The sequence below is a fragment of the Cynoglossus semilaevis genome, chromosome 7 (genome assembly GCF_000523025.1).
Source record: "Cynoglossus semilaevis isolate Cse_v1.0 chromosome 7, Cse_v1.0, whole genome shotgun sequence".
In the NCBI taxonomy this organism is placed as follows: domain Eukaryota; kingdom Metazoa; phylum Chordata; class Actinopteri; order Pleuronectiformes; family Cynoglossidae; genus Cynoglossus; species Cynoglossus semilaevis.
Genome location: NC_024313.1, coordinates 6,897,364 through 6,911,473, shown reverse-complemented (window position 1 = coordinate 6,911,473; position 14,110 = coordinate 6,897,364). Strand labels below are relative to the sequence as shown.

Genomic DNA, 14,110 nt, shown 5'->3' with positions numbered 1-14,110 from the left:
TATTTATCTGATGGGATTTTAAATATTTTCATAAATCAAATAATTAAAAAACAGTATGAACATGAAAAGATGACACTCAATGTTTGTACCTGCAGCAGTTCGAAGGCGGCCAGCAGCTCCCCGGCAGTGCAGTTCCCTCTGTAAATCTGATAGTACTCCAGTTGTGGTGGGAACCTGGGGGGGCCGTAATGCTCGGCGCACATCTTGATGGTGGGCTTGGCAAATGTCCTACCTATGAACTCTGCCTTACCCTGGACACCACAGTGTGACAGTTGAAACAGTCAGAGGGAAGAAGGGAAGGGAGTTAGGCGCGAACGTGACAGGAGAAGTTCACAGAAGAGCCACGTGGTGTCAGTGTTGCTCAAAGTGAACACGTGTAAAGGAGGAGCTGGTGCAAAGTAAAAACATTTAGGACTTGAGAATATTTGAAATAAATTCAAAGGAAGTTTTTTTTCCTTTTTTGATCAAGTCTGATGTTTAAGTCTTCATTTTCATTTCTAAATGCTGCAGCTGAGGTTTAACTTGTGCCTGAAAGTTTTTCTCTCTCTCTCAGAGCTCATTATCAGCTGCATCAACCAGACGTTATGCTCTGGATGTCGGCCATAACTATTACAACTTCTCCATTTGTTGAGGCATTAAATTACTCAAGACTTCATACTCTAATTAGCCAGAAGGACAAAGCACAAATAAGGGCACAGTTAATGTGAGTGAGTGAGACAGAGGTGGACAGGACATGAGGGACGGAGAAGGGCTTTTAGATTATTTTCGGAGCAAATGTTGAAACTTGAATACATCCATTCATTTATAAAGCACAGGTTCCTACCACAGTGTCCTGGTCATAGAACTCAACCACGATGATAGGCGGGTCGTCCCTCAGCTCACTGGCCTCGCCAAACAACTCCACATCATCGAACACCAGCAGTTGGTCCCACGTGGGGCACAGAGTCTCACTCAGGACCTGCGGATGACACAAAACCGATATGAACACACCTCCAGTTCGTTGCTGGCTGTCACTGACCGTCATCAGCGCACGCTTATCGACCTCACCTCAGTGACCTGGCTGTGTGTGGAGAAGAAAACCCGAGCGAAGGGATCTGAAAGGCCACTGCTGTCAGCGGCAAACAGACTGCGGGCCTGGTACATGTGTGCTCGCAGCTGAAACACCTGCTTCACTGTTGGACACACACACTCACATTAACAACCCATCAACAATTTTCTCAATCAAAATCTAATTTCAGCACTGATGAATCTTATATTTGAATCAGATAGTTAATAAACAAAAACAAACTGTGATTGGCTGCAGGTTTGATATTTAAATTACAATCAAGACAGTTGTTTGACGCAATAAAGAAAGACACATTTTCATCTCGGCTGAAGCTTTTATCTCTCAACCTAGAAATGTTTCTCTTCAAGCTACAAATAATATGTGTATTATGATCACCTTGACCTTTGTAGTACACATTTGTAGTAGTATTTTCGTCATGTTAAACAGCCAAAGTACTGTTTGTAATTCTCTTTCGCTTCTGTGATTCACAGCTTTGAAAATGTTCATCTTTGATTATCTGTGATTCACAGCTTTGAAAATGTTCATCTTCATAGTTGCTGTAGAAGCCGTTCTTAAAGATTGGTACTAGAGCACAGTCTTTTCCGTCCTCATCCTCCACAGAACCTCACGACAGTCTTATAAATGTTTTATTTTACTCTGTCTATCTATCTTCATCACTCCTGACACACTGTATTTACCGACTCGTCCCTGCCGTTATCTCTTCTGTGTCATTGCTTCACATGGTTGGCTCTAGAGAAAAACAAAACCCTCCTGCCTTCACTACATCTTACATCTTTACCTTTCCTCTGGGTAACTATTATACACTCACAGATTTTCTGTCTTTCTGTCCTGCTCTCTCTATGACCTTTGGTCCAACGCAGCCCTTCTCATCTCTTCACTCCCCAGCTCTATTTGATTATCTTTATTAAGAACTTGAGAGAAGAATTTATTCATACCAACCTGCTGAATAATTACCTAAACACTAATATAATACATTTAATCATCATCGTTTATGCCTCTATATCAGATAACTTCATTTGTTACCTACACTTATTCACTGCTTTCCTCTGACGTGCATTCATATGCAACGGTTTTTAGTTTTCCTTGACGTTTGTTACCCTTTTGCTGTGAATGAGCATCCCCACCCTCTGTATTTAACCCTCTGTATGTCCAGTGTATAAAGCAGGTTTTGGCCTCAACTTCTTTCTGGTGTTTGCTGCACTTACTGTTGTAAATGAGGCTGACAGGTGGCACAGACTGAAGACCTGGACCTATTTTAGCAGTTTTAATCTCTTCAAATCCATTGGGCAGACCGCTGAGGAAGTCTTTCTTCTGCTTGTTGAGGCCCAGCCACAAATACAGTTCCAGCTTTGCCTGAACAGTCCAGCCTGCAGGACCAAAGCCCTTCTTACCCGGCAGCTGTAGACACAGAGGGGTGATTATCAGGTCTATTCATATACTGGTTGAATTCAATGCAGACCTTTATGTCCTCTCTGATGTTATTACCACAGCATTTCATTAAACTTTCAAGACAGCACTGTATTACAGCCTAAAGCCCAATCTATAAATATTAATATCAACATTGATTTCCACACACTTCTCTTGAGAACTGCCACTGATTTACAACCCTGTAAAGCACTGGATAATACTGGTCAATACTGACCTCGTCATATGACTTTTCTGCAGTACTGGTGTCTCACGATTCTAAGTTAGTCTGACTGTGTTATTAAAAAGTTTCAGCTCTGATCAGTGATTACAAAATTCGTTTAATATGAGGAGATAAATTGAGTCGTACCTTGAGAAAGACAGCTTGGACTTTACTGCAGTCTTTCCCCGTTTCCTCGTCCACGATGGAGTACAGGATGTCTTTAGAGGGGACCCGGGCGTAAGCTACGCGCTTGTTGTTGCTCATCATCCAGATGAAAACATCTGGGATGCTGTGCTGAGGCTGGACAAGATGTCACAAACTCATTATGTCAGCACGAGCATAGACTCCTAGCCTGTGTTAACATTGGAGCAGAGAATTGTGGATGTGTGCACCTCATCGGCCAGGAAACGAAGCTTCTGCAGGAAGTTCTGTGCCAGCTTCAGTTTGTCTCTGACCGTGTTCTTCTTCACCTGAGTTCGAATCTGCTTGGCCTGCTGACTCATGCTGTCCTGCAGGAGCAGACGTTAGTGAAGGTGAGGTTTGGTTCCTTCACAGGGGCACCTTCACCTTAAACATACTGTTTACTTTCTATTTACTGTACCTGCTGTCAAACCAGCCACTGCTATAATAAATCTTCTTGTTCCCAGAAGCCAATTTGTGTTTTTGGGTATTCCTGCAAAGCTTCAACTGCTACAGAGTGTGATGCAATAGGATTTGTTTTTAAACCCCCCCATCTTTGCAGTTGGCAGAGTTTATTCCCCTAGTCGACACTGTACAAATCCATTAAATATTTCTCAAATCAAACCTTTTCATTCACTCTGAATCTCCACTCGGAACGTGTATGAAACTGAGTGAACAAGAGTATACAATTTGAGCAGCTCTTGTCAACCTTTAGCCTTTTGTCCATGTTTTTCAGCCTGTGAAAAGAAACAAAATCCTACCATCTCCCTCATGCAGGACCTGAGTCGTTCTCGATCCAGTCTGGTTCTGCCTGCTTGGTTCAAATCCTTATTAGCCAATGTCACAAAGCGGCTACAAATGACAGAAAAATGAAATAAACACAACAATAAAATATGAACATCATTGAAAATAAACACTTATCGTAGTTTTAAAAAATGTCTTTTTTAAATGGACTACTCATTAATAGTCAGTCTTAGAAGACGTTTCCCTGAATATATTTGTTCATTTTCGGTGTATTTTCTCTGTTTCTGTTCAGCCACTGCTCTCTCCTATTTGTCTATTTAAAGCTTCTAGTGAAGCCTGTACTGTAAGAGCCTCTGTTAACAGTTTTAGGCTGCACTTCAGCTGGTGTTGTAGAGAAACTGGTCTACACTGATGGAATAATAATGTTGTGAAGGAAAATCAGGCAAATGCAAAATTAAAAACCAATATAAAAGTTTAACCAATGCCGAAAACAAACCATTAACTATTGTCAGCAGCTGATTGGTCGTTGATACACAATAACACCAAATGTGAAACAGAAAAAACATCAGCATGCTGGGGCGTGATTGGATGAAAGGTGCTGCCCAAAAATATTCTGGCCCTCCGACAAATATAGTTGGTGACTTCTCTTACAAGTAACATGGACACTGACACTGTGCAATTAATCTGTGAGTTATATAGAAAAATTTCTGCAAAACAGGAGTAAAATGACGCTACTGTTTTCTTTCACCATGACAACTGCTTTTGAACAGAGAACTGCCAAGGTCTCTGTTAAATCGACCGCAGAAGGCAGCGTAACGTCACGGTAAAACACCTGATGGTGATGTGCAACTCACACTGTGAGAGGAGAAACTGCATGTTGAGACAGGAGCTTGAGTACTGAATATAACTGTGTACTGTATCTTGCCTGCAGCCAACACTCAGCTCCTCCAGCACGCCCCGCAGCCTGCGCTCAGGGAAAGCCTTTTCTGTCTTAATGATTTCCTGCACGTCATTCAAACCTTCTTCCTGCAGGGACACAAACAAACACATAACGTGGAGCAGATTGTTTGCGCCTGAACTTATTTACTTTATATCTTATTTACTATATATATTTGAATGTTGTCGTATGTTTTGCCCAGGCCAATGCACTGCATGTGTAATACGCAGATGTTTAAACTGACCAGCTTGTCAGCAATCTTATCCATCATGTTGGAGTTGTACAGTCTTCGTCGTTGGTCCTGCCACCAGCTCTTGATGTAGATGCACGGCTTCTTTTCAAAGTAAGGGAGATGGAAGTAATTTCTGTTTCAAAACAAATACAAAATAAAAGCCTGAAACCCGCTGGGAGTCGTTAAACTAAATATTCACTCTACAAAACAGTGTTCACTTTACATCATGTACTAGATTGTATAATTGTTTGTTTTTTTTAATAGAGGTAATTATTTCTTGTAAGTTGTGTCCTTGTTGGTTCCTGTTAACTGCTCCATTTGTGGTCATTAAAAAACGGTTCCACAAATCTAATTCTAAAATTTAATTCTATTGATAATTCGTCTATTGTTCAATAAAAATGTGCAGATGACTTCGCACCTGTCTGTAACGACGGGCTTCATGACAGGAGTGGACGACACAGAGATCAGGTCAGCGTCCTCGTCTGCCTCATCCTCGCTGGAGTTGTGGATGAGCTCGCTCTCCTCCTCTTCACTATCGCCGTCTTTTTTCTTCTTTCTGGATGACGACGGCTTGTTGACGCCATCTATCTGGTTGCCATAGTTACCTGTTGCACATTTAGAATGAGTGTGATTTTAGTTACCACAGATTTTTGTTCACCTGCCGGAGCTTCACTTGGTTGGAAGAGTGTCATTTACCTATTGTGACTTCAAAACTTATTGCTTTGTCACCAATTCTTCTGTCGATCATGGTGGCCTCCAGAAATGAACCGAAGAGGAAGAACTCTTCTATTTTACCAGTCGAGCTCTAAGAGTGTGAAGGAAGATTGTTAAAAAACAACATCTTACTGTCGACAAAGCACTGCTTTTTAATCGACCATTGTGGAATAAAACCTGAAGAAAGAGCCGTTTGTGTAAAACCTATAACATCCAGCCTGTCTTTACTCTGAATTACTGAAGCAATTAGTTGATATGAATCTACTAGGTCACTTTTTTATAACAAACTAAAGAACTAAAGAAAAACAAAGTACTTTGAACCTTAACCTGTTTACACTTGGTTCCTTCTCATGTCTGATGTACAGAATATGCAGTTTGTGCAACTGCTAAATCACCCTCCTTTACTGCCCCCACTGATTTATTTAAAGATTTGTTTCTCCTTTATGAAGTCATAAAGACCCAGGACAGAGATTTAAACTATTGAAGCCTGAAGGTTAAAAAGCTAGAGAACTTGCCCTGAAGCAAAACATCTGATATCTGTAATTTCCCTGGTGTGCAGTCAACTACACATGTGCCAATAATGTGCTTAGTGTAGGGTCACCAAGTGCAAAGAGGTCAAACAACTCTGTTTACAAGGATCAACGGTCAAGGTAAGAGTTATTTTATAACAACATCATCATCAAGGTTAATTGAAAAATAAATAAAGTCATTTCAGCAGTAAGTTCTTCTGACCTCTGAGATGTTGGAAACCATCTCCACTTGAACCTCAGTGGAGCTGTGGATCTCAGGTGAAGTAGTGTCGAGGATCTCCACGGCAACAGAGAGGAGGAGACGAGCCCTGAATGAAACACCTTCTCCAAGTCCATCGTTCAGGTCCTGGTGCTCGTCCATCAGAGTGTACTGACGAGTGGAGCCGTACATGTTGACCCAGGCTGGGCCAAAGGTTGGCAGGAAACCTGGGAATACAGCAAATTTTGTTAAAACAATTCAATAAAAATCCTGAAACTTAAGCATAACATCTGATAAATGAGCCACTTCATTTAAATCCATCACAGTTTAATTAATAAGTTTAATGAGTTATTATAATTATTGAAGCAATTATATTCCAATTATTGTCTTTCATAATAAATTGAGACTCAGTGGGACAGTCAATGCATCACTGGTATTCCTCAGCTAGATTGAAATCTGATACGAAACCTGTGAAATGCATCAAAAATATGAAATATTGTGGGAAGTTTCCTGAAAGTCACACAAAACCAACTCAATGCAACACATGGTTTAATAAATGCTAATGTATGTATTGATCTGAGGACATTCTAAAAGTCATGCATTCCATTTACACAGCCATTAGCAGAGGGTCAAACCAGGTCAAAAGGTCTGGTTCACAATTTGGTTCAGCTAATTACAACACAAAGTAAAATATTAACAAGGCAGCTAATTCATGTAGCTGATGGCTAATCAATTCACACAAGACAAACTGCTCCTCAGCTGCTGCTTGGCATGTTCTGATCTACCTTTATCGCCTTCGTTGGAGATCTTGCGCAAGTCAATAAAGTGTGTTCCTATGGCAACATCATTGACCTTGTCAGAGTCCCGTATCTGGATCTTCAGGCGTTTGCAGAGTGGAGGAAAGAGTTCTGTGAAAATGACCTGCTCGTTCCAGATTGGTTCATAACTGCTCCTCTGGACCGAGGTCTTCCCCTGGAGACACATGGAGGGACAACAATGGTCTCAGAACGCTGGGAAACAACAATACATGTTGCACTGATGGCATATGTCTCCAGGTATTTATAGTGCTGTTAATTTCAGAAAAAGTAAACAAAAGTTTCCCCTGACCTGCAGCAGAACCAGAGAGATTTTGAGAGTCAGAGACTCAGGATTTATTGTGAAATCCTTAAGGCCAGCCAGGGTTCATACTGGGGTCAGTGCTGGCACTTGAAATTTACTACACTTTTATAATAATTGACCATGATCCCAAGCTTTGACATCACACGTTTGTGTTTAAAATGCTTGTGCCATTTTAATAGTCATTAGCCTTTTGCTTTCTTGCTATATTATAATTTTGACCCACCTTTTTTTTAACATGTTCCTTGTTTGTTTTTCCTTGATTTATTTTAGGTAAAGTTTACACATTTTGCTACCCTGATAAGCCTTCAACTGACTAACTGCAGTAAATGCTACATTTACAACCTAACATGTAGGATGGATATATACATTTATAAAAGCGCTGGAGTCAGAAATGTTCTGAATAATTTAAGACATAAATAAAAACATTTTAAATTATTAAAACTAACTGCTAGTCTTTGTTTTTAATGGCCAACATAACCATTTGTGGGTACTGTTATGTGCAGTAACCGAGGGACTATTACTGTTTAGTAGACACATAAATGTGTGCGGATGCAGTGGGACTTACTTTCTGCCCGCCAAACTGCACCTGGACATAGGGGTCCACCAGGTCTCTGTTCTCTCCTATGATGGCCTTCTTCACGTTAGCCATTATGCTGGTGTTCATTTTAGGAAGTCCTTCAGCTCGGTAGATCTTCACGTAAAACCTCGCCCACTGCCTCTCCGCAGGTATGCCCTCTGGGAGCAGGAGGTTCCTGGACAACAGGCAAAGGCAAAGACTTTCATAAAAAAAAAAAAACTTAATAAATGTGCTGCCCCTGCTGTTCAGAATTTCAAGACATGTTGTCCTAATTCATCATATGATTGTGTGTTAACTTTCACTTTTAAAATATTGTGGTATATATATTCTAGGATCTGGCTGGAAACAACATCAATCGTTAAAAACATCTTGAAATCCAAGCTCTGACGACTGAGAGTCACGTACCCCTCTACGTCGTCCTACATACTCTCGTTGGCCTTGTGTGGTGTCTTGATGTTGTCTCCTTTACCCACCACGGCAATGTCACATTTAATGTAACCTTTGCACCCAGCTGTGATGTCATTTGGGTCAGACAGTATGGCCCACTTGTGGTAGAATTGATGTTCTGTTAAAAATTTACAAAACAACATCAACACAGACGAACTTGATGGTGGTTAAAACACCCTTGGGGTTGAATGCCTTTAAATTAAATTACTGCCCTTGCCAATAAATTTTGACTTGATGTTGAACTGATTTACAGAGTTGAATAGACAATAGAATGACAGAAAATAACCCAAGTTATCCAATCATTAATTGAACTTATTTCCACGTGAAATAGCTTTACCAGGTTGAGAATAAACAGTTCCGACGTCCATCTTGAAAGTTCCCACCAAGGTTCCACTTCGGAGAAGGTTTTTTGAGTGAATCACCTGACATGCACATTGGCAACGACAAAAAAATATATAAACAAAATGTATACTCATTATTATTATAAATCACAGGTAACAATTTACATGATGAGAAAAGACTGTTTTTTTTAATACTCTCTTCATAAGCGGTGAGGAATCATCGTTTAATCTCATTAAAGTAATGACTTTTATGACTTAATCCCGGGGGATATTTAATCCTCCTCTACTCTGCACATTATTACACACAACACTTTTCAACTGCTCAGGTGTGATTCTTCACTAATACAATATTCACAACGTTTTCACACCACTTACTGAAAGTTTGATGATCTTGTCGAACATGACGTGAGGAGGGACGTGGAAGTCAAAGACGAAATACTGCAACGATTGAAGGAAAAGTTTTCTAACATTAAAAAGTGGTAACACACACTGCGATTGAAAACACATTCATCTTTACGACCTGCTCAGGGAATAGGAGAAATGCTAAAACAATTGTTCCACACACACACACACACACACACATACTACAGAGTTCACCTGAGGATCCGAGGCACTGATGAAAAACTGAGTCATTTGTTTTTAACAAATACGCCACATGAGACATCAGTCTTTTTTGTATGATAATAGACCAAAGAAAAAAACAACCCTAAGGCTAACTAAAGGCAAAAAAAAAAATCAAGGTTAGCAACCCACTATGGATTTTCAGCTTTTTTATTAACAGTCAAATAACATTGGCAAACTGCTCTAAACTCAAAGATAGATGTGGACATTTTTTGTAGATTTGTAGTGAGCATAAAAACAATTTATAGTCTTTTGTCATTTATATTTACCCAATTCCCCCCTCAAAATTTTTTTTGTTACTAAATTATGCCTCTATTGCCTTCTCACATTGTAAACAAATTAAAATATTTCACCTCATTGTAGTAGGGACAGTTGGTGGACTCCTTCATGGACGTGTACTTCTTGTCATCTCCAACCTCCACACACACCACAGGGTCCATGTTGAGGCCTATGAGTTGCCGGGCCTCGATGACTGTGATGCTGATCTGATGAGAAATGTTAACACAGTGGCCGAGAGTTTTAAAAAAAAGTAATTACCCTCTTCGCTTCGACAGTCCCATGGGGAATCGGAAAAAGATCTCTCGCAATTCCAAACAATGCTGATTTCAGGGCAGTTTGTTGCTTTTACTAGATTTCACTTGTGCTTTATATTGTCTACAAAAGATGTGGCATCAGCACCAATGTCCCTGTGGTTCAATTAGCTGGTGGATGAGTCTGCAACTAAAAAAAACCAGGCCAGGACTTGACGGACACATCTATGTTCTTAAAAACGATTACAGCCTCACCGACATTTAATATTTCTACAGATGTAAATGAGCATATCTGTGCTTATCTCGCTGCTTTAGTGTTTGAATTATTTTTTTCTGAATTATTTGCCTGGAAAGAGTAAGAGTAGAATTATGAGCTGAGTTAAAAAGCTGCAGGGTGTTTGCTTTCAAAGAGCCAGGCTAGCAGTTTTTAGCAGCCCCCTGCCTCGACGGTCGGCTGTTTGGCTACAGGCTCTATCCCAGCATCCAAGGCAAAAAATCTTATAGAGTGTTATTGATTGTCTCTCTGCATAAAAGTGATACCAGATAGTTTCATCTGGAGGTAATTTAAGGGAAACATACCCTGGAATTTTCCCCAAAAAATAACATAAACACAACTATGGTGCATTATTAAAAAGCTGGAAAATATCCACAAATACAGTATATCCAAACTTACTGCAGTACTAAAAAAAAAAACTAACATTAGCAGTAATACCCAGTCCCCCTGATCCACCTATGATTCATGAGTCACCATGTATGAAAACCTGCTAGAATACAGTCCATGCACTCACCTGATAATCCACTGGTCGCCCCGAACTCGGTTCCATCTTGATGTCTGGTTTTGACCTGCAGAAATGAAATGTTTTGACATTTTAATTAATGCATTACAAATGTAGTGTAAATGCCATCAGCGTGGGTGTTGTTTCTGTGCACGAATTAACAACTCACCTTTTATTAGACACGTTTGTGGTGACGGCGGTGACAGAAGCCAGAGAGACAGTGTCTGGCTCAAAGGTTCCAGCAAGACGAATCGCCTTCCTGTCCAGGTCCTCCATGTCCAAGACTGCAGGCTCATCTTGACAGAAAAAAGACAAACAGCTGTTTAAATCTACACTGGTGCATGTTGTTAATTACAGGAAGACAACATCCTGACAGAGACAAATGATGCAGGAGAACACCAACAAGACAGTACGTCTTAATACGATTTGAATCTGCAGAGGGAAATGAACGCTAGGTTAACCCATTTCAGTATATGGAAATTTCAAATGATGACTTTTTGTGACATTTGCAAAAAAGTTTCATTATTAATATTTCAGTTCTAACTTAAATACTTATTTTAAACATATATATATTATATTCTGTAAAAAATCCTCCCAGAAGAGTTTAAATTCACAGTTAATCTTCATGAAACGCTTCAGATCCGTTACCTTTCCTGTGATCATCTTTGGAGCTCTTGATCTTGCCAAGCTTCATGGCTGAGAAGACTCCCTTCCCTGCTCTGGTGTGGAAGAAAGAGAAGATGACAGACAGGAAGGAAGAGATGTCAGGAAAGTGAAATTGTCCCTGATTTGTCTTCAGGCTTCAGAAGACAGAATATCAACTGTCGAAATAAGTACTGACGTTTATCTTAGTGAGACCCACATGTGGATGAAACCAACCCGCAACCCAACACCACCTGTGGATTTTTCACTCTCTCTCTCTCTCCCTCCCATCCTCCCTCCCTGCCCACCATCAACATCAGCAAATGCAGCGATTCTATAGACCCCCGGTCTCCAGAGTATCTAGTGTCTCCGACTTCACATCATCTGGATCACATGTCAGCGACCAACAAAGAGCTTGTGATATCAGCAGTGGGACGACAAATGAGGGAAATTAATAATTAAAATAAAGTCTCTGAGAGTCCAATTTGCTGCGGATATAGATCCGTGTCGGGGAATTAATGAATAGAGAGGCTTGTCTTTTGTTATCGCTCTGCATTCAAAATCAAGGGTACTGAAGTTCAGTTTCTATTTTAAATGAGTCTTTATTCTTGCAGAAAAGGCTTTGATCACTGAAACATGAAGACATAGTCCTAAACAATTTGTGGACATATTATCAGAGATGTAAAAGCTTTTTTTTTAATATGTGGAACTGGATGTCTCCATCATGATATTGAAATGTATAAAAATGTGTTTTGAGCTGAATAAGATTCTAATATCTTCTTAAATGGTACATTTTAATTACGGTACTATATTAAGCTAATATTATTTTCTTAAATAGTACATTTTAATTACGGTACTATATTAAAAGCACATGTCAAGCACACCATAATAAGTCATATATATGTATAAAAAAATCCAATCTAACCATTGTTAAAAAACAACTGCAATTTACACTCACACTTACCACATGAAAAAAATAATAATCCTGCTGAGTTCCACAGAACAAAAATGATACATTTCTAAAATTATGCAAAGCTTCTTCCTAATTTTAATTGTATTTCCAACAGAAATGTATGTGCAGGTGTACACAGGTGGACTGATGGGTAGACTACGCCTGACAGAAAGAGAGAGAGAGAGAGAGAGAGAGAGAGAGAGAGAGAGAGAAGGGGGGGTGATCATCCCTATAAGTTTGGCATCTCTTCAGGCAGTGGAAAAGATCAGGGATGAGAAGATCAAAGGGTGAGCTAATGTTGAGCAGTTTGGAGATTAACAAGGCTGAGGAGCTTTAACAGGGTTTGAGCTGCCACGCAGGAGGTTAAGTGGAAAAATCCCTGGGACACTTTATTGATGCGCATGGATATGGTCGATGTAACGAAGAGACGAGAAGGGAAGAAGGCAACAGGGTGAAGAGAGCAGACGAGGGAGGAAGAAGATACAGCAGTATTTAATACACTGTAACAAAATAATAATACTAAAAAAAAAAAATCTAAATTTTCTGAAGTCACAAACACAACAATCCAAATATTTGACTAAAGCCTTTATTAAAAAAAAGCTTAAAAAATGCTGCACAGATGTCCATCCGTCTTCATCCCTTCATGAGTACTACACTGTATTTTGATCCATTCCTACTCTGCCTTCCCTTAACTGCCATTCCTACCATAACTGCTACTAATAAATGGTACTAAATACTGTAGGTCAGATATTTTTTTTTCCTATTTTCAAAGGAATAAATGTTTTTTTCTTCAAGCGTATGTCGCACAACCAGAGAGAAGCAGCGTTGCTTTATTCAGATTAATAAAATAGAAATAAATAATTGAACTAACAAATCAGACAGAAAACCACCAGTGATCAATAATTCATTGTTATATACAGTATATGCTCCGCTCCGAGGGCTCAGCTGAAGGGAGATCAATGAGAGCTACCTGTGTTCTGCTTCAGTTGTTTGAAATGGAGGCATGTATTTCAGGATCCTCTGTACTGCCGACAGAGCAGGAACGGCTTTTGGTGAAAGAATTAAAAAAAAAAAATCCACATTCCAAATTTCCTCTGCTCTAAACCTGTGGCAAGAAGTCTGATATTTTTCCTCTGAGAAAATCAGGACATTTGGGAACTCCTTATTTACGTATACATTTACTTTGATTAAAATAACAGATTAACCACTGAACAGGCAGATCATAATCTGTGATCCTAAATATGTGTATTTTTTTACACATACCGTGTGATATGACAGCACTGATACAAGTCTTAAACTACACATTTGCACACTGTCACTGAAGCTCAGAAGACCTTATGTAACATTATCATATAGACACACCCTTACAAGAACAAGGAGAAACCACCGTGTGATATGACAGCACTGATACAAAGTGAGCGAAGTCACTGAGGAGAACATGTAGCTTCACAAAAAAATAAATAAATAAATCACTGCCAGGAGCTTCATTATAGTCTCTGTCATAAAAGAAGAACCATCACGACACTGAGCCCTAACAGCATATAAAAATACTATTTTTCAGTTTCACGCTTCCAAGATCAAATTACAAGTTATTAAAAACGTACAATTATTTCATCTTTGAACCAAAACAAACAAATAACAAATAAAGAAGGTGTATGAGGTTCTGAGTGATTTGGACTGGTAGAATCTGACACCCACAGTGTTCTCGGCCACATTCAGGGATGAGTGGACAGCCATCAGCTTTCACCATAGAAGCACAGGGACCATGGTTGAAGTAAGTACTCTATAAATTTGAAACCTAAAGTACTGTACTGTACTGTATATCCACACTCAGTAAAGATGAGAGACTCTGTGAAACCCCATCACTTTTCTGCAG

General features: G+C 39.6%; 1 protein-coding gene across 1 annotated transcript in view; it reads right to left on the bottom strand.

Annotated features, from left to right (window-relative positions):
• otofa (otoferlin a) overlaps window positions 1–14,110 on the bottom strand; it is a 79,045-nt gene that overhangs the window by 11,276 nt on the left and 53,659 nt on the right. The window contains 21 exon segments of the mRNA XM_017033623.2: window positions 90–251; window positions 824–958; window positions 1,048–1,172; window positions 2,272–2,464; window positions 2,841–2,993; window positions 3,086–3,202; window positions 3,635–3,725; window positions 4,543–4,643; window positions 4,799–4,919; window positions 5,205–5,391; window positions 5,483–5,591; window positions 6,233–6,456; window positions 7,015–7,201; window positions 7,914–8,100; window positions 8,331–8,490; window positions 8,710–8,794; window positions 9,089–9,151; window positions 9,688–9,819; window positions 10,653–10,707; window positions 10,810–10,936; window positions 11,289–11,359. Of these exon segments, the coding sequence (XP_016889112.1) occupies window positions 90–251; window positions 824–958; window positions 1,048–1,172; window positions 2,272–2,464; window positions 2,841–2,993; window positions 3,086–3,202; window positions 3,635–3,725; window positions 4,543–4,643; window positions 4,799–4,919; window positions 5,205–5,391; window positions 5,483–5,591; window positions 6,233–6,456; window positions 7,015–7,201; window positions 7,914–8,100; window positions 8,331–8,490; window positions 8,710–8,794; window positions 9,089–9,151; window positions 9,688–9,819; window positions 10,653–10,707; window positions 10,810–10,936; window positions 11,289–11,359 (2,785 nt within the window).